Source organism: Rosa chinensis, chromosome 5 (genome assembly GCF_002994745.2).
Source record: "Rosa chinensis cultivar Old Blush chromosome 5, RchiOBHm-V2, whole genome shotgun sequence".
Taxonomy (NCBI): domain Eukaryota; kingdom Viridiplantae; phylum Streptophyta; class Magnoliopsida; order Rosales; family Rosaceae; genus Rosa; species Rosa chinensis.
In genome coordinates, this window is record NC_037092.1 from 38,916,805 (window position 1) to 38,944,164 (window position 27,360).

The 27,360-nt window shown below is 39.2% G+C and overlaps 3 protein-coding genes across 5 annotated transcripts; 2 read left to right on the forward strand and 1 right to left on the reverse strand.

The window, feature by feature from the left end:
- The first annotated feature begins 10,952 nt into the window (after nucleotides 1-10,952).
- LOC112164515 (putative low molecular weight protein-tyrosine-phosphatase slr0328) lies at nucleotides 10,953-12,902 on the forward strand. The gene is made up of 5 exons (XM_024300727.2): nucleotides 10,953-11,385; nucleotides 11,491-11,626; nucleotides 11,789-11,856; nucleotides 11,928-12,014; nucleotides 12,603-12,902. Exons 1-5 carry the CDS (start codon nucleotides 11,017-11,019, stop codon nucleotides 12,681-12,683), a joined length of 741 nt encoding a protein of 246 aa, XP_024156495.1. The 5' UTR covers nucleotides 10,953-11,016; the 3' UTR covers nucleotides 12,684-12,902.
- A 956-nt stretch (nucleotides 12,903-13,858) lies between these two features.
- On the forward strand, nucleotides 13,859-17,071 carry LOC112164513 (probable protein phosphatase 2C 75). Of its 3 annotated transcripts, none has more exons than XM_040506254.1 (5): nucleotides 13,859-14,618; nucleotides 14,691-15,009; nucleotides 15,157-15,543; nucleotides 16,036-16,141; nucleotides 16,556-17,071. In XM_040506254.1, the coding sequence occupies exons 1-5, from the start codon at nucleotides 14,467-14,469 to the stop codon at nucleotides 16,903-16,905; spliced, it is 1,314 nt and encodes a 437-aa protein (XP_040362188.1). In that variant the 5' UTR covers nucleotides 13,859-14,466; the 3' UTR covers nucleotides 16,906-17,071. The 3 variants fall into 3 exon arrangements, with proteins under 3 accessions (XP_040362188.1, XP_024156494.1, XP_024156493.1); XM_024300726.2 differs by having other exon boundaries at nucleotides 14,699-15,009; nucleotides 16,547-17,071; XM_024300725.2 differs by having other exon boundaries at nucleotides 13,859-15,009; nucleotides 16,547-17,071.
- A 503-nt stretch (nucleotides 17,072-17,574) lies between these two features.
- LOC112164511 (alkaline/neutral invertase E, chloroplastic) lies at nucleotides 17,575-23,525 on the reverse strand. The gene is made up of 7 exons (XM_040506253.1): nucleotides 23,291-23,525; nucleotides 22,171-22,895; nucleotides 21,009-21,174; nucleotides 20,593-20,804; nucleotides 19,407-19,900; nucleotides 19,276-19,324; nucleotides 17,575-18,361 (listed from the first exon to the last, which is right to left on the reverse strand). Exons 2-7 carry the CDS (start codon nucleotides 22,888-22,890, stop codon nucleotides 18,044-18,046), a joined length of 1,959 nt encoding a protein of 652 aa, XP_040362187.1. The 5' UTR covers nucleotides 22,891-22,895; nucleotides 23,291-23,525; the 3' UTR covers nucleotides 17,575-18,043.
- Nucleotides 23,526-27,360: the final 3,835 nt, after the last annotated feature.

Consider the following 27,360-nt stretch of genomic DNA (forward strand, 5'->3'; position numbering starts at 1 on the left):
TTGTTGTGAAAGTAATTGTTAACTAATTTTGGCACATATCAATATGGTAATTATTAATTAACTTTCTTCTCTCACACATTATTGAGGTTGGTATATCGCTAAAAGATTGAATAATTTAACTTTCTTAATTCTTACCTTTGTTGTTCTTCAACTTGATGCAATATTCAATATATGTCAATATCTTCATGATCCATATAGTCATGGTTAATATTAAAATCTGTAAAGAATGGCCATGGTGGTTGTTTTGCAAACAAAGTGATTGATCATGATGTATTCATATGTCTAAATATATTTGATGGCTTTATAACTTCTTTCAATATATATATATATATATATATATATATATATTTTATGGAAATAGGTCAGCCCTTTCATTATAATTTAGTAGGCAGTACAAAAACGAAACACCCCTATGGGGTCGTCAGAAAGAATCGTTCCTTAGAATCTCATGAAACCTTAGAAGAATAAAATCCCAGAAAATCCCGAGTACACCCACCTTTTAGTAAATTCAAGTACTTTTATTCTAACAAAAACCTAGAAACCTCGAAGCAGACATAAAAAGATTCAACTAAGGCACTGGTTTTTGCGACCCCAACCTGAATTAAACAATAATATTGGCAGAAAGTGAGCCATCACATTCCACCGATTCCTCCACCTCATTAGACTCCAATGCATAAGTAGTCTCATGCACCCCACCCCCCCCCCCCCCCCCCCCCCCCCCCCAGCACAACCACCTGTTGACCAACCATTTCAGGGACAAAATCTTCAAGGTTTGAATCAAAACTCAAAGCTTTTCCCCGACATTTATACTACGTATAGTTTTCTTTTCCTGTTCCTCAGTGGATTTCACTCTATTCCTGCTCCCCTTAGGGCGCCCTACCTTCTTCTTCTTCTGTGAAACCAACATCCTACCATTTTTGTGTTATAGAATTAGCGAGACATTATCTTCAACCACAAGTGTAGAATCAGGAAAAGCCAAGTATTTATTCCCACACCGATCCAACTTGGTGACAACCTTTCGTTTCCTCCCCACTGGCCTCACCTGCATAGAGGAAAACTTCACAGGTCCAACCTCTTTCCGAGACACTACAGAAGCTGGAACCAAAGCCAATGAAGCCTCATTAAGCTCTCCCCTGAAACCAGGCAGCTGCACACAACCCGCAGCTTTGATCTCAATCAAGACATTATCCAAAACGATGGGATTTCCCATCAACTTGGAACCAAAAGGCCCAAAAGCTTTCAATGATGCATGGCCTCCCTTACCAGTAGTGTTTGCTCCTACATCAACGCCACCAGATCCCGAGCCTTGCTCCATTACAATTAGAGAGGCATTACTTCTCTGAGTCCAGCTCTCATCCTCTAAAACCTGACCATGCATCGACGGTGATCGATTAGCCTCTGACCTTGAGGTAATAGACAAACTAGCCATAGCAGACGCTGGTGGAATAACCTGAACCTCCTCCTTCTCTGAGCCTTGCTCGATAACAATCAGAACGACATTGCTTCTCTGAGTCCAGCTCTCATCCTCCAAAACCCGACCATGCATCGACTGTGAGTGATTAGCCTCTGACCCTAAGGTAATAGATAAACCAGCCATAACAGACTCCGGTGGAATAGCCTGAACCTCCTCCTTCCCTTTGATCAACTGCTTGTCACAACCTAGGGCATCATGGAGGAACAACCCACAGTCGCGGCAAAAACCCTTAACCTTCTCAAAGATCAAGGAAAGCTCCGGTTTCAATATAGGAGAGAATTCGATCACCTTCCAGGTGCGGATACGACGCCGGATGTCGAACACAACCTTGATCCTCTGTTCCTCTTCCTTCCTCTTCGCGACATTCTGATCTATTCGAACCATTTTCCCTATGGACACCCCCACCAACTCGAGCGCATTCTTGTTTCTCAAACCAAAAGGGAGGCCCTTCACTGCAACCCAAGTTTCCATCATATTCAGCGACACCTCCTCCACTGGGCTGAGACCATCGTACTCTCCTACCACCAGCATAGTGTTGCGGTAGAACCAAGGACCCCCATGCAAGATGCTATTACGCACAGCTTCACTTTCAAATTGGAATACAAACCTCTCACCTGCATCTTGTATAGTTAGCCTCTATCGGATACACCAAATAGTGGCGATTATGCCTTTAAATCCCAGTAGTTTGGCTTTTGGGGTCAACAGTCTACCAGCCATGTACCAAAAACCATCCTGGAACGCAGCAGCCCCCGCCTCCCCCAACGAAACCAAAGTTGAAACCGAGTTGATGATGGAAGCGTGAACCCCGTTCATACCTTCTGCCATCAAGAAAAGAGAAAAAGATCGATTAGGTTTTGGTGATTTTTCGATGTTGAGAACACCGAGAAACCCTAGCAGAGACGGCTAGGTCAAATGGCTAATTACCCAATTTTATTTTTGGTTTTATAACTTCTTTCAGTATGTTTCAACTAATTTGGTTGCTTGCTAATTCTTTATGTTAACTACAATTATTTTATCTACTATTAACGTTCACGTATGATCTTGAAGAGACGTCGATTGTATTACGAAGACGAGAAGAAAATTTAACCTTTTAAAAAATGTTTAATTAATATTTTGATATATAAAGCATTTGATTCTTACTTTATTTTTGTGGATTCTTCTTTATTTTTATTTTTATTTCTATTTATTTATTAATAAGAAAGGGTATAGATGGAAGTTTGGTGAAAAAAAAAATATAAGAATTGTGCATTAAGTAATTGGGGATGTGTATATAAAACTTCTAAAAATAAATTTTGCCCGCGACTTCTAAAAATAGGAAAATTGTTTTAGAGAAACGAGAATTGAGTTAAAATTGCTTTGTATTCTCATTGATAATATGAGCCTCTTTATATAGATGATTACAATGCATAGAATCTGAATCATACAAGGAAATGTAATCATATATTGAATAGGAATATCTAGATTCTTCTAATTAAGCCCTATTACCACTCACACAAATAGGGATTTACTTGAACACTTCCCCTGGTGTCGCCCAAACGTGGTGCTCCTCTTGTTGCCTCATTAAAAACTTTGCCGAGTAACAAAAACCCTGTGGGACAAAAATAACCTTGGTCGAAGGGGGAAAAAGAGCACAATACACCCTTCACGTTTCGAGACCATAGATGTAGACATCTCCTCCTGATGTTTGCATCTCCCCCTGATGACCATAGTCATGGGAGTTCGGATAACTTCCGCAAACGATGCTACCAACATGTTTCTCGAAAGTGGAATTTAGGCAATGACTTAATGAGCAAGCTTGCCACACTGTCCTCATATTGAACCTAGTTCACTTTGATCTTGAGGAGAGTTTGTTGTTGCTGATTATGCTTGGTGTTGTCGCTTTTGATGTAGCCTTGCTTCAAAAGAAGCAGCATTATCCTATATGCTCGTAGGCTCATCTGTGGTAGACTTCAAACCACATGTAGATACCTCTACTAGCAAGGCTAGTTTGCTACCTCACCAAGCATAAACAACACCCTCATGGGATCCAACCGCCACTTGCATCTTGTAGCCCCATGTTCAAGCTACGCTACGGTATCCGGAAGTCGCAAATCCGTTGCCGGGAAGCCACCTTTCCGGCCTTGCCAAGTTGCCTCCACAATATGCTTTTCTAGACTAGAATAGTAACTTTGAGTCCCACATCTAAGAAAATGTAAATGAGGGAGCCTCCTTCCCCTATAAAAGGAGACTCCCTCCCACAACTCAAGGGGATCCGATTACATCTCTTGTAATCTTGTTAGGCCGCAAGGCTCGACACATTGGTTAAACATTAAAGTGGACGTAGTTTCCCGCTAAGGCGGGAAGCGAACCACTATACACCTTGTGTCAATCTCTCTCTCTCTCTCTCTCTCTCTCTCTCTCTCTCTCTCTCATTCTTTATGCTAACTAGAAACCCCCGCTCAATCTCTAACGTTAACACCACAATTGTTCGAACATGTGTAATTATGGATCCAATCCATATACATTCACGAACCAATTCGTGAAGAGAAATAATCTATGCATTGTTCGAAGATATAGCGACTAAGGTCTGTTCTGTAGACCTCCAAGATATCACGGTCTTTACCTATGGTGAACACTTAACCAGTTTGGGGATGACCTATGTATGGGTCAGAGAGACACCCAATATCAGTAAAACCTTTCAAAACACATGTCGTTTTGGGATGGGGATAGTGGACGCAGGCCACTGTTGGCAGCATTCCTAGTGTGTGATGGGTCCGAATCCATCGTCTCTCTGTAGGGAAAGAACAAGCCCATATCAATCATACATCTCAAGTACTGAAAGATATCTTTCACACCAATCCAATAGCGTTGCGTTGGCGCAGAGCTATACCTTAGCTAACAAGTTTATTGCAAATGAGATATCCGGCCTTGTGCATTGAGTTAGGTACAATAATGCGCCTATTGTACTTATGTAAGGCACTCTTGCCTCTAGCACATTTTCATCATCATCCTTCAGACGAAGAGGACCCTTTTCAGGATCAAGACTACGAACGATCATGGGGGTGCTTGAAGGCTTGACCTTGTCAAAATGTCTAAGCATCTATCAACACGATACTCAAGTTCTAAATCGAGACATAATCGTGTTCTCTCAAAATCTTTCATCTCAAATTCAGATTTCAAGTGTTCAGCAATTTCCCTCAACTCTTTAAGGGCTTCCTACGAAGATCATGTCCAACATGAACCGCGTAATAGAATCTGAAACTTGTTATGGAAACATGGGGGCATATCCCTTCCTAATCAAGTAGTTACTTTAGTGAGCGTTTCAACCTTATTGCAAACGCTCTCCGTGGTCTAGAGCCACCTGACTTGGGTAAATGAAGTCCACCATGAACCTTCATGCATATTCCTTATCTAGATCCCCGTAGAGATACGTAGTGACCACATTCGTAAGTTACATGATCGGTTATTCAGAAACTACCAAACTGATAGGGTAGTAGAGTGCAATGACATCCATTACGAGAGAATATGTCTCATCGTAGTCGATTCTAAGGCGTTTTGTGAAAAGCCTTGCGCCATAAGGAGAGATTGCCATCTATTTTTCTCATCACGCTTTTTAACAAAGACCCATTAGTCAATAGGTTTTATGTTAGGAGGTTTTGGCATCACTGACTTGAAAACCTTCCTCTTTGTTAGAGAATCCAACTTAAGCTGGATCGCATATTTCCATTTAGGGCAGATTTCTCTACATTGACATTCATTCATTAACAGAGCGTGGTTCGATATCATCTGACTCAACAAACTCATGCACAACACAATGCGCAACTACATCATCAGTTATGATGGAGTTTCTATCCCACGTCTCATTTTCAAAGAGCTCTATATTCTCAGGAATAGGTTCTGACGTTGAGGCGTCCCCCAACGATAACCATAACCCGGAAGATTCTCATGAGACAGATTTTGAGTGTCGATGATCAAAGGATTGGAATGTGCCAAAGTATCCTCCGAACTCACGGGCCTCCCACGCATCCTAGCTGGGGCCATGGCCTATAACGCCAGAGTGCCACTGTCTTTGGCATTGGCACCATGCCTACCTCAGTGTAGGGTGGCGCTACGTCCTCTCGTAGGGACGTCTTTCCTTGCAGGCATGTTTGCAGCATATTTATATGATCTCGTCACTTTAACAAGGATCGAGATGAGACATAGTGGGGACATGCCACGACAATTCCTGTCGTTCCTGCTGAACAGCTGTGTTTAATATCTTCCCCTAACAACAGGAAGACTGTCTCATCAAAGTGACATCCACAAATCTAGCGATAAGGAGATCGCCATACAAGGGCATTAAGTGGCGGACGATTGTTGGAGTCTCAAATCCAACTGAGTTGCCCATTCGTCTATAAGGACCCATTATAGAGCGATGTAGCGGCGCAATTGGCACATAAATGACACATTCAAATATGCGTAAGTACGATATTTGTACCCAGTCACTAGCTGTAACGCAGAGGTAAATTGAGTGGCAGTGGGTCGTAGACGAATTAGCATAGCTGCATGCGATATTGCATCAGCCGAAGCGGATATAAGGAAAATTGTGCTCATTACCAATGTCTGAACTACCATCGTAGTCGTTTCCGTGAGACCAGTTGGGTGTGTTCATGGGAATATAATGTCCAACATTAGTCCCAATGCAATAACCATCGAAAGCCTTCGATGTAAACTTTCTAGCAATGTCAAATCCAATTGACTGAATAGGATGATCCGGGGAGTGAACCTGTTGTTATATGATATGTGCTAGGAGTATAGTATAAGCAACATTTACAAGTGGACAATGGCACAACACTTGACCAGCGTGTTTGCGTGTCAACCAACATCATGAGATATTTAAACGTCCGCAAGTTGGTTGAACTAGTCCACAGAATCCCTACGGATTCTATGTAAGAACAGAATGAGTATTTTTATATCATTTGCATAGGATGGTCTCAATCCTAATGTCCCTAAGAAATGAGCCTTGCAAAACGAGCGAGAGGCTTTAGAAGCAACCAATAAGGATTTTGGTTGGGCCTAAGCGTCTGAAACTCTATTTGAAGCAAAGTTGGCAATTGCAACATCATCTGGGGCGTCATCACCATGATGGACGCCAACCATGGCATCATGGATAGGGACTACGCCAGCCCTAGGCTAGTGATGGATGGAGGCGGTGCCCTAGGCAGTAGCGTCGGTCACACTTAGTCCAAGAATCAACTTTTGATTCATGCTTCATTTCGCTCGAGAGAAAGGATGTCCATGTGAAGTCTTTAGTAGACGAATCATCATATCATGACCAGGATGACCTAGGGCTGGGTTCGGTTCGGTACCGAAGCTTACGGGCCGATACCATGTACCGTACCAACTTATACTGGTATGCAAAAAACTATACCACTATCGACCACAAAATCCGGTATACAGAGAAGTCGGTATACCGATTTAATCGGTCGGTTCGGTACGGTTGGGCTTGTAACCAAGTTTGACATTGGGCCACAAACTAGTCACCAGTACATCATCGATCCCTTCTTCTTCTGTTTTCTCCTTCTGAGAACTTTTCGACCCACATGGTTATGGGTCTCTCCAGTCTCTATATCACACACAGTGATGGAAGAGTGATTGTGGTGAAGGAAGAAGCAACCTCTGCTAAAATCAAACAAAAGTTTCAGACTTTATTCAACACCAACTACACCCAAAACCAGATTTTTCTTCCCAGTAAAGAAAATCAACATAAGCAAGAAAAGAAACTTACTTGAAGTAAAAGAGAGATCCAAGGCCGAGTTTGATTTAGATTCGAGGAAGAGAGCAGAGAGAAGCACTTTACAGGTTGCTATTTTTCAAGAAGATGAAGAGAGACAGAAGAGACGGGGAAAGAAAGAAGAAGAAGTAAGAAGTAAGAAGAAAGAAGAAAGAAGAAAGAAGAAAGAGAAGAGAGAAGAATAAAAAACAAGAAAGAGAAGAGATAATTTTTCAAGAAGAAGAAGAGAGACAGAAGAGACGGGGAAAGAAAGAAGAAGAAGTAAGAAGAAAGAAGAAAGAGAAGAGAGGAGAATAAAAAAGAAGAAAGAGAACAGAGAATTTTTAGAGAAGAAGAAGAGAGACAGAAGAGACGGGGAAAGAAAGAAGAAAGAAGAAAGAGATGAGAGAAGAATAAAAAAGAAGAAAGAGAAGAGAGAAGAATAAAAAAATAAAAAGAAGAAGACAAGAAGAGACAGAAAGAGATGGCAAAAGAAAGAAAAAGAAGAAAGAAGAAAGAGAAGAGTGAAGACACGTCAGAAAGAAGAGAAGAATAAAATATTAAAAAAAAATATGAGTATCATACATAAGTTCGGTACAGTACGGTATACCATGTATATATGAAAATCAAAACCACTACCGTACCGTGTACGTGGAGTCGGTACGGTTGTACCGTACCAAGACTTCAGTTACCGAGTTTTCGGCTACCAATTCACTTGGCTCGGCTAGGATGCGGTTGGTATGGTTTGGTTCGGAAGAATTTGTCAGCCCTAGGATGACCTATCCTGTCGTAACAAAGCCAATATGTGTCTAAATCCAAGAGATCTTATCTCATAACTTCATTGGATTTAATATCTAGAATAGTGACATAGAGTCCACTAGAGAGACACATAAACTTCTCTAAGATGCGCCTTTATTCACAATCGTTAGAAGTATTGCAAAGAAACTTATTTCAGTTCTCTACACGCGTTTTCGCATGGAATCCGTTGGCTATTCATTGGTGCGATTTTCCCTACGAGTGTAGAGAGTTTTTGTGACAATAATCAATGTGCCATTTGGTAAGGGGAACTTGGACTATTCCATGTCCTTGTATTAATACTGATGGCCCTGCCATCATAGTGACAAAGTCATATGCTCAGAATCAAAATAGAGTCATAATGAAAAGAACTCAAAATTTTATTCATGAGCCAACATAGTACATCATTGTCTCTTAACTATTAGGAGAATCTAATCCAAATGCAAGCTAATGCAAAACAAAGGTAGTCGTTTGACTTCTTTCGGTAACTACAAAATAAATATGACCAGATGAGTAGAGAGATGTCGGTGGAGCGAAGCTCGCTTAAGTACCACTTATCTCAAAACCTTCCTAGACATCATACTTATTTTGGATGAGCTTATGTGAAGAAAAACTAAACCAATGACATTTACTACAAAGTATATGGCAATTGCCTATTACATCTCTTGGAAATATAAAGACTTAAACAGAATTGGCGATCTATTGATCCCAGCCAAATTTGTAGTCTTCAACCCTTCACTCTAGATCATCTTCTTAATCTTCTTGTTCCACATAGTGAGCTTCTTTTGCTTCACAATATGCTTTGTAGGCGGTGACAATTTCTTCACGAGCTCTACAAATGTGTGCCCAATGACCGGATACTCCACATCGAGAACATATATCTCTTTGCTCAGACTCCATTGATTGAGGCACTTTAAAAGCATCATTTAGATGGCTCTTAGTGTTGGTGGCGCCACCAACATGGCCAGAGGCGATGCCTCCCTCTCTCTTTCCACGTTGATCTCTTTGGTTCCGTGTTCGCCTATTTTGGCGGTTACCTTCCCAAGTAGAGTGATTATATGGACTAGAGCATCCAGAAGTATCCCTAAGATTAGGGTTTCGCTCTTGGTGCCCTCTCTTAAGGGCGCGACTATAATTGGATTTTGGAATATGCTCTGTTTCCTCGGATCTCGAATTATATTTCTTCACAAGGATGTTGTCATGCTTTTTAGCGACATTCATAGCTCCAATAAGCTCATGAAACCTTGTGATCTATCCTGCAGTAACATCGATTTGATAGTTTTTAGCAACCATCAATGCAGAGACGGGGAAGGTAGAGAGAGTCTTCTCAATCAACATCGCATCTGTGATCTCTTTACCACATAATTCCATGAAGGATTTAATGCGAAGTGCTTCCGAGTTGTAGTCAAGAACTGACTTGAAATCATAGAAGTGGAGGCTATGCCATCTCACTTCTAGGTCAGGAAGCAGGGAGTCACGGACGTTGCCAAATCTTTCTTCGAGTGAGACCCACAGCCTACTAGGGTCTTTTTCATTCACACACTCATACTGGAGTGAATCATCCATATGACGAGTAATTAGGATGATGGCTTTTGCAATTTGCCTCTAAGACCACTCTATTTGATTCCAAAGATAGAGCTTGCTCAACAGTTAGCACATCCTAGCTAGGCTCGAGAATCGTATCCAGGATTCCATCATCCTTGAGATGCTGGCGGACATCACGAACCCACCTGTGATATCCAGAGCCAGTTATTCCCAATGAAGCAAAGTCCAGTTTGTTCAGATTACTCATCATGAAAGAGAACAAGAAATTAGGGTTAGTTTCGGAGTATAACAGGCTACTATGAAAACATATAAAATTTATGAGTGTAGTTGCTCCCAAGAAATTATGAATTTCTGAGCATAATCGCTTCCAAGAAATTAGGAATTTCTGAACGTAATCGCTTCCAAGAATAATTGGATTAGATTGAAACAATGACGTAAGTGGTCGATCGTAAATTCTCTATAAACTCTAAGTTTGGAGATCTTAACAAGCTCTAAACTTGGAGTGAGCACGAACCCCCACAGTTCGGCTTAATTAGGTCTCCCCTATGATGAAGAAAGGGGGTTAGAAGAAGGGAGTTTGCAAGTCCCCGAGAAAAAGAAAAGAAATTGAAGTAAAAACTCAAAAACGGGAACTTTTAGTAAAAGTTACCATGAAATAGATCGCCGGAAATTTGACAGGAAAAAAGTCGCCAGAAAAGTGACAAGAAATGGTCAACCGGCGTTGACTAGTGCTGACGTGGCAGTGGGTACCTGCTGCTTATGTGGCGTTGCTGACGTTAGCGGCTTTGACTTCTTCTAGGCTTGACTTTTTCTGGGTTTTTGACTCTGGGCTTGACTTCTTCCTTTTTTTTCCTTTTCTTTTCTACTTCTGCGTGGGTCGTGTCCCCTTCTTTTTCCTTCTATTTTTCTTTTCTTCTTTTGAGTGGGTCGCGTCCCATTCTTCTTCTGCCCAGCACGTGGGCTACTCCTTCTTTCTCTCTTTTTTTTTTTTCTTCCTTTGAGCGTCTTCTTCTTCTAGCTTTTTTTTTTTTTTTTGACAGCAGTGCTGCTGCGTTGGTGTGGGGGAAGCGCAAGCGAGGCCGGTAACTGGGCTCCTGAGATTGAAGGCTATAATATTAGGGTTTCAGGGTTAGGGCTTCGTGCTAATAACGTGTTTTAGAGAAACGAGAATTGAGATAAAATTGTTGTATATTCTCATTGATAATAGGGTCCTCCTTACATAGAGGATTACAATGCATAGAATCCGAATCATACAAGGAAATGTAATCATACATTGAATAGGAATATCTAGATTCTTCTAATTAAGCCCTATTACCACTAAGTCAAGTAACCTAGAGTTTGGGCCAGACACACAAATAGAGATTTATTTGAACAAAAATAAATTTGCAGCAAATAAACACTTCTCCATAAAATTCTGGTCACACACCTAAAGCTCCAAGACATACCCAATATCTCCACACTTCCCGGAGAAATGAAGGCATTGCACAGTGGATTGCCAACCCACCTAAATTTACGACTTTGCCACTCCACCCAGCCCTCCCTAAAACCCCAAATACTTGTTCTTCTTCCACGCTTCCCATCTCTCCAAACCCCAACGTTTCACTCAACTTCCCTCAAATTGACCGCCTCTTTCTCATCTGGGTCTGCAAGCAAAGCATCAATGGCAGCTTCTGCCCCCTCCACGGAGGCAGAGACCAAACCCTTCTCTGTCCTCTTTGTGTGCTTGGGCAACATCTGCAGAAGCCCAGCTGCCGAAGGAGTCTTCACGGACTTGGTCAAGAAAAGGGGTCTGGAATCCAAGTTCAAGATTGACTCTGCTGGCACCATTAATTACCATGAGGTATGACTTTAGATTCGACTATTACCGCGGTTTTAGTTTCTGATGCTGTAAATGTTTGTTGGAGTCAGTTTGTTTAAGGTAGTTGTGTTTGTTGGGGTTAAAAAGGGAAATCAAGCGGACCCAAGAATGAGGGCAGCGGCTAAAAGGCGTGGGATTGAGATAACATCTTTGTCCAGGCCAATCAAGCTGCCTGATTTTCGAGATTTTGATGTTATTCTTGCAATGGACAAGCAAAACCGAGGTGTGTGATTATTATTATATATGGGAGTCCAAGAATTATAACATTGGTTTGGTTCAGTTGTCTTGAAAATGGATCATCCCTTTATGATTTTTATACAGAAATCTTGATACGTATTTGTATTCGGCATAGTTGATTAACTTGGGGTGTTGATATTGGCTGTAGCTGATATTTTGGAGGCATTTAATCGGTGGAAATTTAGAGAACCACTACCTGAGGATGCTTATAAAAAGGTTTGTAGCATGTATTCAGTACATGAATTGGTATGGTTTTGATTATTCTTATATGGTTATTGATGATGCAGGTCAAGTTAATGTGTTCTTATTGTAAGAAACACGATGAAACTGAAGTGCCGGATCCTTATTATGGTGGACCTCAAGGTTTCGAGAAGGTAAATATCAGCCATCTTAGTCGTCGCTGTTAAACGTTTCTTCTCTTGTGTGTATGAATGTGAGGTAATTTAAGACCGTGCATATAATGTAGTGCAATCATTATCATGCTATTATTTACTGTAATAGAACGGTATATCTATTCCCATTGGCATTCAAAAAGTTCAAGCATTGTTAAGTAGGTTGTACAAATGATGCTGAATATAATTTTTTTCGTTGGAATCATCTCTTAAAATAACATTTGGTCAAAAATCTTTTCATAGGTTCATTTTCACTTCCCAAAAAAAAAAAAAAAAATTTCCATTTGTTTTACTTTTTTTGTCATTATATCTGGATGACTACATATTATTTTCCACTTTTAGTGTCTGCAGACTGTGAATTGCAACGATCTGTTGTCTTATCTCTGAAACCTTTGAAGAGATGGACAGAGTTTTTGGACAAATCTTGACATTGTGTTCTTTTGGTCAGGACCTTTGCCTTTGTCACCAAGCCCTCCCAAAATTTCCAACTTCAACCAGTTTAATGGCCCTATGCTATTAATTCTGGTTCTTGTGTAGTTTATACTAATGAAGCAACTTATCATGTTGCAGGTTTTAGATTTACTTGAAGATGCATGTGAATCATTGTTGGACAGCATATTGGCTGAGAACAAGCATACTTTGGATTCTTAATGATCCCTTCTCAGGATTTGGGCTGGTAAGTGAAATGTCCATTAGTGCATAATGCTTGTTACTATTGATGCAAAGCAGCTAGCTACTTGTTTGCGATGTGAAGTAGCATTTTGTTCTCTATGTGATCAACATTCTCATTTGTAAGTGATTAGTAGCTTCGGCTTCCATCTTTCCTATACTGACTGCTTCATCAATTTATTGCAAAAGATTCTTCCGTTATTTAACTTTTCATTCTTGCCCCTAGAATATAGCTTTTATCATTTTTAAGTTGCCTAGTGTAACCTCGTAACAAAGAAATAAGAAGTTCGTCTTTAAGATCATTACTCGGTTATCTGTCTATATGGACTCTCTTAGTTTCTTGAAAGAGTTTACTGACTAGTTTGGTGAAATTTCATTAGAAAATATGGGATTAGCACCGTTTTAGGATCGATTTACTGTGAATAAGTGTTAGACATCTACATTTTGAAAATGGTGTTGTTTCACGAATCAGAGGTGAAACATGTAGGGTTTTTGTGTAGACTCTCCTTTACGGCTCTGGTAGACTCTCAAACCGACTCGCCTAACAAAAACCTCAAATTGCATATGCCTACGTATATTGAATTTTAGCAAGATGATTAAAAAACCAATTTCAGTTACCTGAAATGATCACATGATTGTAGTTTTAATTATTGGAGTTACTATTTCTGTTGTATGTAAAACTCTCGGAGGGCCAAAAAAATGTAGCACAACATTAAAATGGAATTCAGTAAATTTCTTCATCAATTATTTAGTTTTGACTTTTAATGTTGAAGTTAGAATTAACTTGAAACGCAAAAAATGTTACAAAGATATGATATTACCCTGTCTTTCTATTCTTATATTTGTAAAATTATATAATAATACTATTGCAATTTCCATATCTCAAGAGAGACTAGCTCTAGTAGAACCAACCATTAATTAACCCTATTTTGAATTACAATCAAGGCAACTCCTTGGGTTCTAAATCATGTTGGTATTTGCAATATTCTTCTCTAAAACCCTCATTGGCCAATATTTTGTTGAGAAAGAAGAAGATGGTCAATGAAAACGTTACATTGTCCCTCCTGAACCATGAAAATGATATTATGCTTGTCAACAATGACGCATTGATGTGTTGACCAACCAATGTGAGCAGAAATGTTTGATTATAACTTACAAGCATTATGAGATTGCTAGAACTTGTTATGAGAGACTCATCAAAATGAGTGAATTGTGTAATAAACAACTACTGTACACATTCTCACGTGATCCTGAGTTTGAGCGGTACAGAGGAAATATTTATGTTAGAAGTTCAGAACACTTTCTAAAGTGCAAGTCATCATCTGTTGTTTTTTTTTTTGGTCAATAAAGCGCAAGTCATTATCAGCGACGGTTTCATCCACATTATAGGCTATTAGTTTGAATATTAATATCTTTTATGCAATAATGAATATGGATGTATTTAGAATGAAATTTAACCCTAAATTACAACATTTCTAATGATCAAAGACCTTGTAATAGAGATCAAATAAAAACTTTCAAATGAACTGCTGGATTAGTGTTATTAACTTTTAAATTCTCAACATGAAAGTCACTAACCCATCATTTAAAAGTCTTCATTAGTTCTTATTTTAAAATCATCACTAGAGACTCCCTATTTTGATAGGTATAGCTCACTGGCTGAGTAAAGGTGGTGATAAAAAAAATAAAAACGCTTGGATGAAACACAAACCCAGGCCAACAAACTCATCAAACGACAAAAAGGAAACACCTACAAAACGTGGAGATGCAGTTGAATCCATCGGTTACACTTACACACCCAAAGCAAGAACCTAGCTCTCTGCCTCCCTCCCACGTAGTGGATTCATGGCGCATGCATACCTTTCTCTCCTTCCACGGGTCACCAAACAACTCATCCATCTACCACCTGCTACTCTAGTACGTTTTCTCTTATATTTACTCCTCCGCCCCTCATCTCTCTCATTGCGACCAACCCAAGATGGAATACAGTGACACAGATACGCCGGAGCAATGCCGGGAGCGCCGCCATCGAAGAATCCTGATGAGGCGCTCGAGGTGGTGCTGTTGCGGCCAGCACTTTCACCGCCAGCTGAGTTCATACCGGACTAATTACACTATGACCACTCATGAAATGCCGCAACACCGGAATCCAATGCCCGATTTCGGCAAGTTTTCACTTATAAGGCGTCGTTCGGAGAGCATTATTGACGATACCTTATTTGTGAAGGAGGACTTCTGCCGGCTCGAACTTCTAGGTGGACAGCCTATGCATTTCTTTGCTGTCTTTGATGCTCAAGGAGACCCTCATGTAAGTCATGCTTATCACTTCTCGCCTCTCATCCTCTTTTTACTGTAATTCTGAAGTCTCAATTTGGTTTGTTTAAAAAGCAGAAAAACATAAGAGTCGGGAATTGTAAGAAGGGTTTGTTGTGATTCATGGATTAATGTTATTCAGGTGTCCACGCTGTGCAAACAATTGATGCACCAATGCGTGGCGGCGGAGCTGCGGCGCGTGTGCAGCACTCCAGGGCTTGGTGAGAACTTGAGCTTGGGTTTGGAAACGGGAAGCGAGCAGCAGGAAGGGGAGGAGGCCAAGTGGCATGATCTGGTGCGAACAGCCCTAGAGAGGAGCTTTCAGAGGATGAACCGTCTCAGGCAACACACTTGCACGTGTGGGAACATTACTGATGATTGCAGGTGTGGATTCATGATCCTCACGCCGCCAGTTGCGGCTGTTGTGGCAATCTTAACAGCTCGGAATATTGTCATTGCTAACTCCGGTACCTCACGCGCCGTCCTTGGTCGTGCCGGGAGTTCTTTACCACTCTTTGATAATTCCAAGGTAACGTCAACTTTTTCTAGAAAAATTTGCTACTCTGAGAAGCATGACAGCTTCCAAGTCGGTCATTTTAACCTTTTATTAGATGCAATTGCTGAAATTTTCATTGCATCACATAGCTAACCTTTTCTTAAAGGGTGATCATCATATTTCAAGGTCATTAAGCATTTAATCTAATGAAATCTTCAGTGTGATCTTAGTTGTAGTGACTACCCCTAGAAGATGTCACTTATTATTATTAGAAAAAAAAAATTATACATCATAACTCAATACCATTAAGCATATAAGCTAGTGAAATTGTCAGGGTGATCTTAGTGGTGCGTAAATGCATACCCATGGGTATTGACAACTCATCAGTTAACTTGGTTTCCTATTCCAATCCTTTATTCTTTCTTTTAGGAAGGAAGAAATAGAGGATTGATGGTGACATTTGAATGTTATGTAGAGTCATTTGCCATCTCTACTTGGTAAATGCAATACATCCTACTTTTGCAGCCTGAAAGACTAGATGCACAAGAAAGGCTTCGTGCAGTAGATGGTCGGGTTTTCCATCACAACGGCATGCGTGTATATGGAATTCTTAACATGTCTCATTCCACAGGTAATCATCTAATCTGTTGATCGGTAATAGCTAATCCACTATCTTAAATTCTGTTACATAAACGTGCAATAGGTTCAGTTTCATAATTTCTCTGCAAACTAATTGTACCTGGTATTCTCATTTGCAAAATTTAATAATTTATCATATTCCGAAGTATGACATACTCCAAGGTTTTCCACCATTTGATTGGGTGAAAAAGCAATCAGAGTATGTTTTAGTCACCATAAAAAGTCTCTATCATTTTCACTTTCATAATACCAAAATTAATTAACCTCATTTGTGTATGGAAGTGAGAATGCAGCAATCAGGAGATCACTAATGCCACACTTTCTGTTTATGCATTTGATGAGTGATTAGTCGACCTCAATCAGTGCTTCTATTTAGTGATGCTAAATTTGATTGCAGTGCAAACAGGGGATCACTACCTTCTGAATATTTCCATCACAGAACGAGAGGGAAATGAAGATGAATGCTTGATTCTAGCCAATCATGGTATTTGGGATGCTATATCAGATGACATGGCTTGCAGGGTAGCTAGAACATGTCTCACATTTGAAGATGGGGAAGCTGCTAGAGCTCCAGCCAAAGATGGTCGTCTTTATGGTCCAGACACGTGTGATCATGAGACGAACATGTTTTTCTCTTCCAAAACCAACAGTGCAGCTGCAATACTCTGCCGCCTCGCTTTGGGCCGTGGCAGTCGAGGCGATATAAGTGTCATTGTTATCGATTTAATGGTTAGGTCGAAGTCAAGGCAAAAATGACATTGCAACTTTTGCAAGTAAAATTTACTGCTGTTTCATGAAATTAAGTTTGTTTAGGAAAATAGTGTGAAGAACCCAAAAAAAACCCGCATCCAAAAAGTGGCATGGCAATGTTGTTCTTCTTCATGTAGATTGTTATTATGTTAGTTTGGCAAAATTGCCAATATGCTATCCTTGATTTTCAAAATTAACTAATTTGCAACTCTATTTTAACCAATTTACTACTACTCTGTCCAATTTGATACCTTAGGTTTTCAAAATTAACCAATTTGGTTCCATAAATTTTCAAAATTAATCATTTTCTACCTTAATTTTTCTAAGTTAATTAATGTTTGGACGAAGAAAAAGACAGATTAAAACATGTTAATTTGACGGAACAATAATAAATTGGTTAGTTTTGAAAATCTAAGGTATCAAATTGGCAAAAATAAATTGAGTTTTCAAATGACATTATTGTAAAACCTAGAATAACAAATTGACTACTAAACATTTAAACCTATTAGTGTTTCCGCTTCCGACCCAGTTCGGCTGTAATACTGGCATACAAACTTATATCTTATACTTGTAATGTTACTGTAACTGATTTTATGTCGTCATTTATAAGAAACAAAAATATCATACAATATGATCCAACTATAAATAAGATCATTTTCATTTATTAAACGGGCATAAACTGGGAACTCAAATCCAAACAGAAATTTATCATTCCAATTGCACATCAGTTTCAAAGCTGTATGAATACAACAATAATGCCAAATTACAAACGTCTTAGTTCACGCATCTTAAATATAGGAATAATAGGATGATGATGCAAATAAAGAAGTAAAAAATGACAAGAATTTCTCCGCCTTGGTCCGTATTGTGTTGTCTAATACCAGTTTTCTGTACTGCATTATGACCAAAAAAATGCATAAGTGCAATATATACAATCCACTTCACAAAGAGGACTTTCCCCTCATGAAGCCACTGACATCTTCTACTCAGCCACTGGAACATTTCAACTCAGTGACAATCGAAATGAACCTCAGCTGTTGCAATTGAACTAATTTAGAATTCTCTCCCATGCTTCAATTCTCAATGGCTGCATAGTCAATTTAATTAGTGTCTGAGTATTCTCCGGGCAGATCCCTATTTACCTTCAAACTAAAATCTGTTTCTTCCAAACACGCTTCCTTCTTGGGTTGGAACTTATCATGCAAGAAAATGCATTTACAAGCTCTGAATCTTCTTCATTCACAATGTTCTTTGCTGCACTTGGGTTATCAAGGAGAAGCTTTGCTACTAGGTATCCAGCAACCGTCCAAGTTTGATACAGCTGTGCTTGTTTTCCAATAAATCTTGCTCGCTTGGTGTCATAATATTCCGGCCACTTGTCATGAGATATGCGTTTCTCAGCCAGCCTGAGAGCTTTTGATGCAATTTCTGGTCTGTCGAGCTTTATGCAAGCCACAGTGAGCTGAAACAAGCCCCATAGTTGTGTTAATGACACATAACCTGGTCACTGCTAGATGCTACGGTAACTAAACATGAATTTTCAAGAGACTAGCATGTTAGGTCATGTTCCTCACACCCGTTGTAAGTTCTACTCATCATCAATATGGGATTCCTACTCTGACATTATTACCCACCCAAACTGAAGACACCCTCCTTCCAGTAATGGCATGCTATAACTAGATTTTTTAACTCATTGGCAGTCAAGTTATGTTTGTGCAATGTGTCTTTCACTTGCAACACAGCAATGTGACCTCGTTCTAACGACAGCATGAGCCCCGCGTCATACAGAGGATAGGCTGATTCGTTTAAGCGAGATAGAGGTGTTGGGGGCAAATAATAGTTTCAAAAGATAAATATGACAAGTGATTTTTCTTGGTAAACAAGCAACTAGTAATTTCCCTGAAACTGCATTCCACAATCTTGTTTAATCATATATCCACCCCCTTCTTTTATCACTAGTCCTGACCATTGTTAAGAATGAAACAGCCTCTACAACTTCCTAAAAGTTAGTATGGTACAGCATAGTGTTAAATCTACACTTTTAGTATGGGACATAGCTGAGTTAATACCATGATGCTCCGAAGATTACCACCCTTCATCTAACTTGAACTAAACATAGGATGTCTGGACTCCCACATTATCAATGAAAACGTTCAAAAAAGTTCTAGAATTATGAAGTTCAAAGTTTAAAGTGATAGCAAATGTTAAGGTGATGGTATCAGTCTCAAAACAAAAACGTTCAAGGTAATAGAGATAATAAGTGCTAAACTGGCATAAAGCAGGTATTATCTGGAGTTATAAACCCAAAAGTGGAAATCAAGATCAAGAGGAAGAGGGGAAATTATCCAAGCATTTGAATGCAAATAAAATTCTAACCTGCCAAAGTAATGTTGGCCAAGAACCTCCATTATGGTAAGACCAGGGACTGCAACATAAAATTAAATAAAAGATGAGTGTTAAGAATCAGGGGAAAGAAAAGTTCAAAACTCAAAGTAGAGGCCTATTACGTGTTTTTGGGATCACTGCCTGTGATGATTTGCCATTCCCGGCCTTCAAGAGCAGGATAACATATTTTAAAGGGCATGTCTGCCACCAATTCCTCCCATTTTGCATCAATAAGATCCAATATAGCATGCGACTGTTCCAATGTTGCAAGACTACTTACAATAGACCACAAGTTTCCAAGAGAAAAGAAACGAAAGTCCATGTGAGCAGGCTGCAGGTTTCCAATCAAATAGCCTCCTTTACTAGGCATAAAATCCACGAGCCATGATGGAATCTGATCTGGGTAGATATTGAACTTATTAACAGCATCATACGAGTATTCCTCTGTCTTGTATCGGTAAATTTCATTCAGTTTTCTCATGTCAATCCAGTAATATTCTCTGATATGAAAGGATAATGCAACCAGACGGTTTTTAAGCGCTTGCATGAGGTCGGCTGATGCATCCTCTGGAGCAAGCATCTCCCGTGCACCAAGTAATGCTGAATAGAACAGTGCCTACAAGTAAAAGCGTCACTGTTCTCTTGACAAATGAATAAATATAGACACACACACACATATCATGTATGACAGTACACAGATGCCTATAAACCCTCACACACACACACACACACATATATATATATATCATGTATGACAGTACACAGATGCCTATAAACCCTCAGCTTGTTTGACAGTTTATGAATCTCCATGCACTTCATAAAAATCTGGGAGAAAAGAAAAAGATGAGAGGAAAAAGGGAAGGACCGCCAATGACCATCAAAGTTGTAGTAGGGATGTATAGCAAATCGGGCTTACTCTAAGGCAGCATTTGTTTTGGAGGAAATGGGGGCTTTCGGAGTGGGTAAAGGAACTGTTTTTCTGTTCCCCCATTTTTGGTATGTACACCTTGGGAATGGACCCATTTCGATGTTGCCAATCCCATTATCTGGAATATGTTTATAATAGTTCTCATGACTAAACTTACTTCTCATCTCATGTGCTATAAATTGAAAATGCCCCTTATATCCTGAAATTCTGATTACTATTTCAAACATGTAAATAAATAAATAAATAAAAGGCCACCTAACAGTATTCATTGGAAATAAGCAAGAAAAGAGGGGGTGAAACATCAAACTGCATAAACACAAGGAGATGACAGAATCCATTTTAAAGGTGCTCCTGAAAAGTTATTTAAAGAAATAACTTGCCTGAATCTCCAAAGGATGACCATGAATTCCCATCCGACGATCTATCATGCAAGAACCATCTGTGACCAGTAGTGTTGGAAACATATCAAAACCATCCGCAAGACACAGCTTTAAAATCATTTTTATCCCTGTTTGCACATCAACTCTCTCTTGCACTGAAAGATCTCCAGAGCATTTTCCATAAGCTCGTAACAAGATAATCCACCATAACCCTAGAACACAAAGCAGAAGTCTTAGTCATTAACTGATGAGATAGAACTGAAACTTTAAATTATGAACAGAAGATCAGAACATAATCCACCATAACTCTGAAAGAGAGATGTCCCTATTGTTCTGGATCATAAAATTTGATAAAAGTGATATATACTATAATTCTTCAAAAAAAAAAAAAAAATTTGAAATAGTCTACTTCCTACCAGAGTCAACTGGAGCAACACGACCAATAGCAGCTTCACCAAAGTCAGGATCTAACACATCTTCAGTTGCATAGTCATCACCTTCGAGCGGAACAGTGCGAACCTTAAAACTGGCAGGCATCAGTCCTTGACCAGGACTATAACAATCCATGGTTTTCTCCCAGCTCTGTACACAGCAGTGTCATACACTAGAATATCAGAAACAAACTAAACCACACATTGCAAACGCAGGCATCTATAAGATAGGTCATGCTTTGAAGGGAACATCTAGCTATTTAGTTTCTATTATAAAATAAATCTCCATTGTGATAAACTTGGACTTATAATCGTTCGGAATAGAATCTCTACAGAAATTTGACACTTATGAGCTTTCCGACAACTGGTAATCAGGCAGAGGCAAGCAACCCTAGAGGAATCCTGAGAACCTATGTAGCTTCAAAGAAGAGATCTTGCCCATCAAGTTTCTAGCTTGGCTGAAAGGAGAAGAAGAAAGAGAGGCAGAATACTCCCAGTCAAGATGCCTGAACCAGAAGATCTATCCATTCTCAAGATTTGAATGGCAGCCCACTGGTTGCTGGTGCCAGAAATGTTGGGTTATGCATTCCTTGCTTAAAGATTGTCCTGCTTGTTGTAGAAATATCAAACTTCTTCTCAACGCTGTGAGTGTATGATTCCTATATTGGTAGTCTGTCCCAGGTCGGTTATATACTAGGTTGATTTGACCTATTAAGGAACTACAAAGAGGTCCATCAATTTTGGTTTTATCATAACGATGGGATACCAGGATTTGATATGCAATTCTGTCTTTCCATAGATTGTAGTAAATGCATCCCTGAATCACAAAATCCATTTACCTAAACTTATAGCTAAAGTACTAGCATGACCATGCAAACTAAAATGAATCAAGTAATAGAAATCTGTAGTAATGAAGAAGTCCTTCATACCATAATAGATTAATAGGTAATATGGTTTTGTACTGGTTATTTTGAGGAAGTAAATCCAACTATAGAAAAATCTCTAAGGAAATCTGTGAGACGAGAGAAATTTATGAGAAAAGGACGAGAAACTTACTGCATGGGACCAAAATATTAAAATACAATTCCACATAAACTGAACTAAAATTAAGCACGCTTGTCAAGGTCAATAGGGTATTCAGATATACCTGCAACTGAAGGGTATGAAGAATGAAGTTCCGCACGATATCATACTCTCCCTTTAAAAGGAAAGCTATCCCAGAAGGTATGAAGTCACGAATAAAGACTTGATCATAGTTCAGAGTACTAGGGGAGCTTGGATCATTGGCAGCAATGGTTCCAATAGGATTACTACAGTAATAGACCATGGAGTTTCTTAGTAAAGTCCAAGCTTCATCCTCAATTAAATTGCTCATAACCTTCTGTGAAGAATTTTTATTTATTGCAGCTGCAGCCGGCTTACCATTCGACCCAAAACCCCCATTTCCCTGGTCCAGTGTTTGATCCACTTTGAATTCATTAACATCTGAATTGGGTTTACCATTAGAAGGAACTGATATCACTTTATCTGATTCCTCCACAAACAACATCCTGCGCTGATCTTCTGCAGCTCCTCCGCTCAGACTTTCTACCCGCTGGCAATTGTATCTCATAGAATCCAATCTACTAGCACAACCTTTTCCATGAAAAACAGCACTTGTATCCTGAAAGGGACCAACACCCCGGCGATCCTGTGGAACTCTTGAAGTTTTATGTACCTGACCACGCACGAAACTCCTCTTCCATGTATTATTTACACCAGACTTGACAGAAATGACCCCATTTACATTGCTTAGACATGGATCAAAACAGCCGAGGCGACCAAACCCCCCATATAAAAGTTGCCGACCAGCTTCCACAGTAGCCATTGCGCCTAACATAGAGAATCAATCACTTCAGAAACCAACATTTAGTACATCCGATAACAAAACCTAACTACTCAATGATCAATACCTCTTTTCTTAATTAAGTAACCTACACAAATCCATGGTCCGAAACTCATGAACTCGTTCAACAATGCTAATTCAATCTGTCTTACCATAATCTACAGAAACCCAACTTTCTACGGAATTTCACCATCAGTACCAAAAATTTTACAAACCCAGTTACAAAATCACTAACCAATCACAAACTCAAGATTTTGACGATGATCATGGTTAATATAAAAATTAAGATACTAAAGGAGCAAGCTTTTCTAATTAACATATTCCAAAGGCAACAAATTTGGATTCTTCACTTTTATATACAAATTCCGATTTCGAATCTTACCTCACAAAACCGAGCGCGCGTTTACAAAGAAACTTTGGTGGGAGGCAAAGCGAGGATCACAAGCAAGGAATCATGGATTGGGTCACTTTTTTTTTTTTTTCCCAGAAAGAGAGGAAGGAAGAGATACCTTAGGATTAAATTTGATTGTGTGGGAAAATGAAATAGGGTTTTACCACAGAAACTGGCTCTGTGTTTATTTTCTTTTGTTCTTGTTTTTTTTCGATTACTAGTGATGAGTGGTGGCGATAATTAGTAGATATAGAAAAGAAACTTTTCTTCTTGTTTTCTTCTTCCTAATCAACTTTCATTCTTGGAATCCTGGGGCTCTACGCTACCGTCTTCTGGGCCGTGCGGGCTGCGGTGCCCTTTTGGGCTTTAATGAAATCATCACCGAAAACTAAATTGTCAATCCGTTAATAATTTAGCAAGAATACATATAACTTTGGGAGTCCCTGACCACTATGAAGTTCGGTACATTATTCTTCAAAAAAATTAAAATAGTACATGAACTTGTAATCTCGACCGAAAATATGTACATGCTGTTACATCCATCGTTAGTCAATGTGATGTTGGTCAAATTTATAAGGGCAACTCTGTCTTTTCAAGGATTGATAAAGAAGACCAAAAAAAAAAAAAAAAGGGAATCAGCTCGTTCTCTATTTGTCACATATTTTGATGATGCTCGGAGATGCTCAATTCTCCGTCACCGATCATCGCTCGAGTTCCATTTTCCCGATCCCAAATATTTGCCCGGCTGTTTCTTCTTCTTCTCCTCACACCGTGGACTCAAATCGATTTGCAGCCTCTTCAAACAAGATTTTCTCCACTAAAACCTAAACCCAAATTGGATACCCACAATTCTTAGAGTTTCAATTTCTCAAGATTGTTTTGGATGATATGTAATTTGAGATTTTTAGGTTCAATTTTGTTTCTCTGACATGTGTACGTATGCAATTGAGTTTGCTGGGATTATTTGTTGAGTTGCCGGAGTCTGGTTGTTTGAGGAGGGAGGAGATTTCGGAGGATGTGTGGGGGCCGTTGAGGCAAGCATAAGGGTTTCTGAGATAAAAAGCGATAATCTTGCTGCTGCGTTTGTTGTCAATGAGCAAAACGTCGAGGGAGTTGTCATCGGCGTGAGGGAGAGGAAACGATGTGGAGGTGGAGGCCGAGGCTAAAATGCTGAGCTTGCCGTAGTTTTCCCGGTTGTGGATCTTGTAGGTGAGCGGAAATGGAGGGAAGAAGGTGAATTTGGCAGCCAAGGTAGAGCACATGCACCCAATTCACAAAACCCATAATCAAATTCAAGTAGAACAACAACCTAGCTCATTGAGTGAGACAAGATGATAGGCTTCAGAAGATTGAAATGGATTTTGGCTTTTGGGGTTCAAGGTGATTGGGAGTACCCACTACAAAGTTAGTTTGGGGTTTTGTGTTTTGTTTTGTTTAGCTGGAAGCTAGTGTGTAAGGTGAGGTCAGTGAGTTGGGTTTGTGAGAGTAGTGCAGACTGCAGAGTTCCACAGAGAGAGAGAGAGAGAGAGAGAGAGAGAGAGAAGTGAAAATACTAAATTACCCTTTGAAAAATGAATAATTGCATAAGATTAATGGGGTCATTGACGCCATGTACTAAAAGTGGGTCGGGTTTTAAAAATCATATACCATTTTGATTTGTTTTTGAAAGAAAATGTACCGAACTTCAGAGTTGCCCATTTTTCGGGGACTATTGTTAAAAATTTCCCTATAACTTGGTTGAAAATTCATAATCGTGATTTACTAATTATGAATACGAACAGTTCAAATTAAAGATATTCGGTTCGTCTATTGATTTGATACATATCCAGCTAAATTGATGTATGATCATTTATGTAAATTTTTAGCTAAACTAATGATCGTTAAAGTATCGAACTAGATTAAATCAATTGATAAACGAAATCTGTCTAACCTGAACCGTTCGTGTTCATAATTGTAAATTGCAGTTATAAATGCCTTAATAATTATCAATTTGGCTGAAAATTTGCAGAGATGATCTATATCCACTCATATATACCTAAAAACTGAACGGTTAAGATGTAAATATGTAATCGAAAAGTTGGTCTAATGAGCGATCTCTTAAAATGGCCAAAAAAAAAGATCCCTCACTAGAAGAGCCCTATTTATGAAAGTTCAAAAATCTAATCATGAAAACATTGAGTTGGATATGTATATGTCACTATCTTTGTGTTGATAACCAAAAGAGCACGAGACATTCCCTACACACATTTTAAGCCCAATAAGAAAATATATATGCAAACCATATTTAGAAAAACAAAAATTCTCGAACCATCATGCCACGCATGTGGACTCAAGCTACAACTATGCTCTTGGGGCTTGCAGAATTGGGTGTGGTGTAGGGATGGCAATGGGGAGGGTAGGGTAAGGGGATTAAATTACCATCCCCATACCCGACTTCATTCTCCATCCCCTTACCCTCCCCAATCCCCGTAATAAGATATTGGGGATTCCCCGTCCTCGTCCCCATTGGGGATTAGGTCCCCGTACCCGCCCAAATCTCTGTTAACAATATTACTAATTTATTATATAAAAATTTATACAAATAATTATGGATTGTAAAATATGAAGATAAAATTAAACATCAAAATAAAATAAATTTCTTATTTCAAACAAGGAAAATTAACATGTTGATAAAGATCTTTTATTAAAAGAATCTTTTTTTTTTTGAACATATTTATTAACAGAATTTAAATATTGACAAAAAGATGAAGTTTACATAAATATTTATTTATAAATAATATCAAATATATATATATATATATATATATATGTATTTCAGATAATTCTTATTGGGTGGGCATGGACATGGGGATCAAAATACCATCCCCGACCCGTACCCGATTTTAGAATTCGAATACTGGGGATCCCCATCCACGTTACCCGATTTCCCCCAAATTTATCTCCGTTAGGGTCGAATACCCTATGGGTACCCCACCCGACGGGGATTTTTGCCATCCCTACTGTGGTGTGGAAGGTTACGGAAACACATAATGTTTGTCTATTGATTTAGCGTCGTTGGTGATCTTGATCTTGGATCCGAGATCCAAGCCCGATGACCTAAATCAATAGCGAAATTGTGAATATGAGATTTGGGCCAATCTTTTTCTTAAAACTCAAAGCCCAAAGAAACAGAAAGACCAAGCCTTCTTTTTTTATATTCAGAAGCTATTCCCGCAGTAGCTAGATACACAACTCAAACCAAAATCTTTGAAAAATATCGATCCCTTCTGCTAGTTGGCAAGGAAGAAACTTTCTGACCAGTAGAGGGATATCCTCTTCTTCCCTAAACAATGAGCTCACAATTTTCAAGTTTCCTCGTCCACCTCGTTCCAAGTTTTGTGTCACCACAGCTGCCTCTGTTGCAACTGTTGTTGACTGCTGCAATGACTTTCTCTTTCTCCCAAAAGTTCATCTCTCAAGTAAACTTTCCTTTCTTAGATTTTAGGGCAGAAATCTTGTATGAGTTGAAGAAGAAACCTTCTATCCAGAAAACCAAATGCCCTGAGTCACCACAACACTCTCTAATTAAGCCTATAAAAAGGGAAACTTAGAATTGGAATTGGCATCCAGCACAATCGAGTAAAACCTAGAAATTCATAACCACCTAAAGCAAATTAAGCCTTCAAGCATAAGTCTAGCTTTCAACCATTTTCCCAAACCCTCATTCAAACCAATTTTCCAAAAACCCCAAATCCAAAAACCATCCAATTCTCTCACTGCAGTATGTTTCTAGCTCCCTCACCATGCTTCTGTCAATCCTTATTCGTTTTTCATATGATCTGAATCACATACAAAGTCCTCCCATTAATCAAATTATTGGGTTGATTTTAACCTCGCTGTTTAATTCAAAAAGACCCTCACACTTTGATCTTCTTCTTTTTTTAATGTTCTTTTGGTAAATTTTCACGTCTTGATATGCAGACGTCGGAGTATATTTCCAGTTGCTAACCTTCAAGCCACATAATTTTCAAGTCTTCGTGTTGTTTAGTACAAGTTTACTGAAGCCGACTCTTCAAAATGCT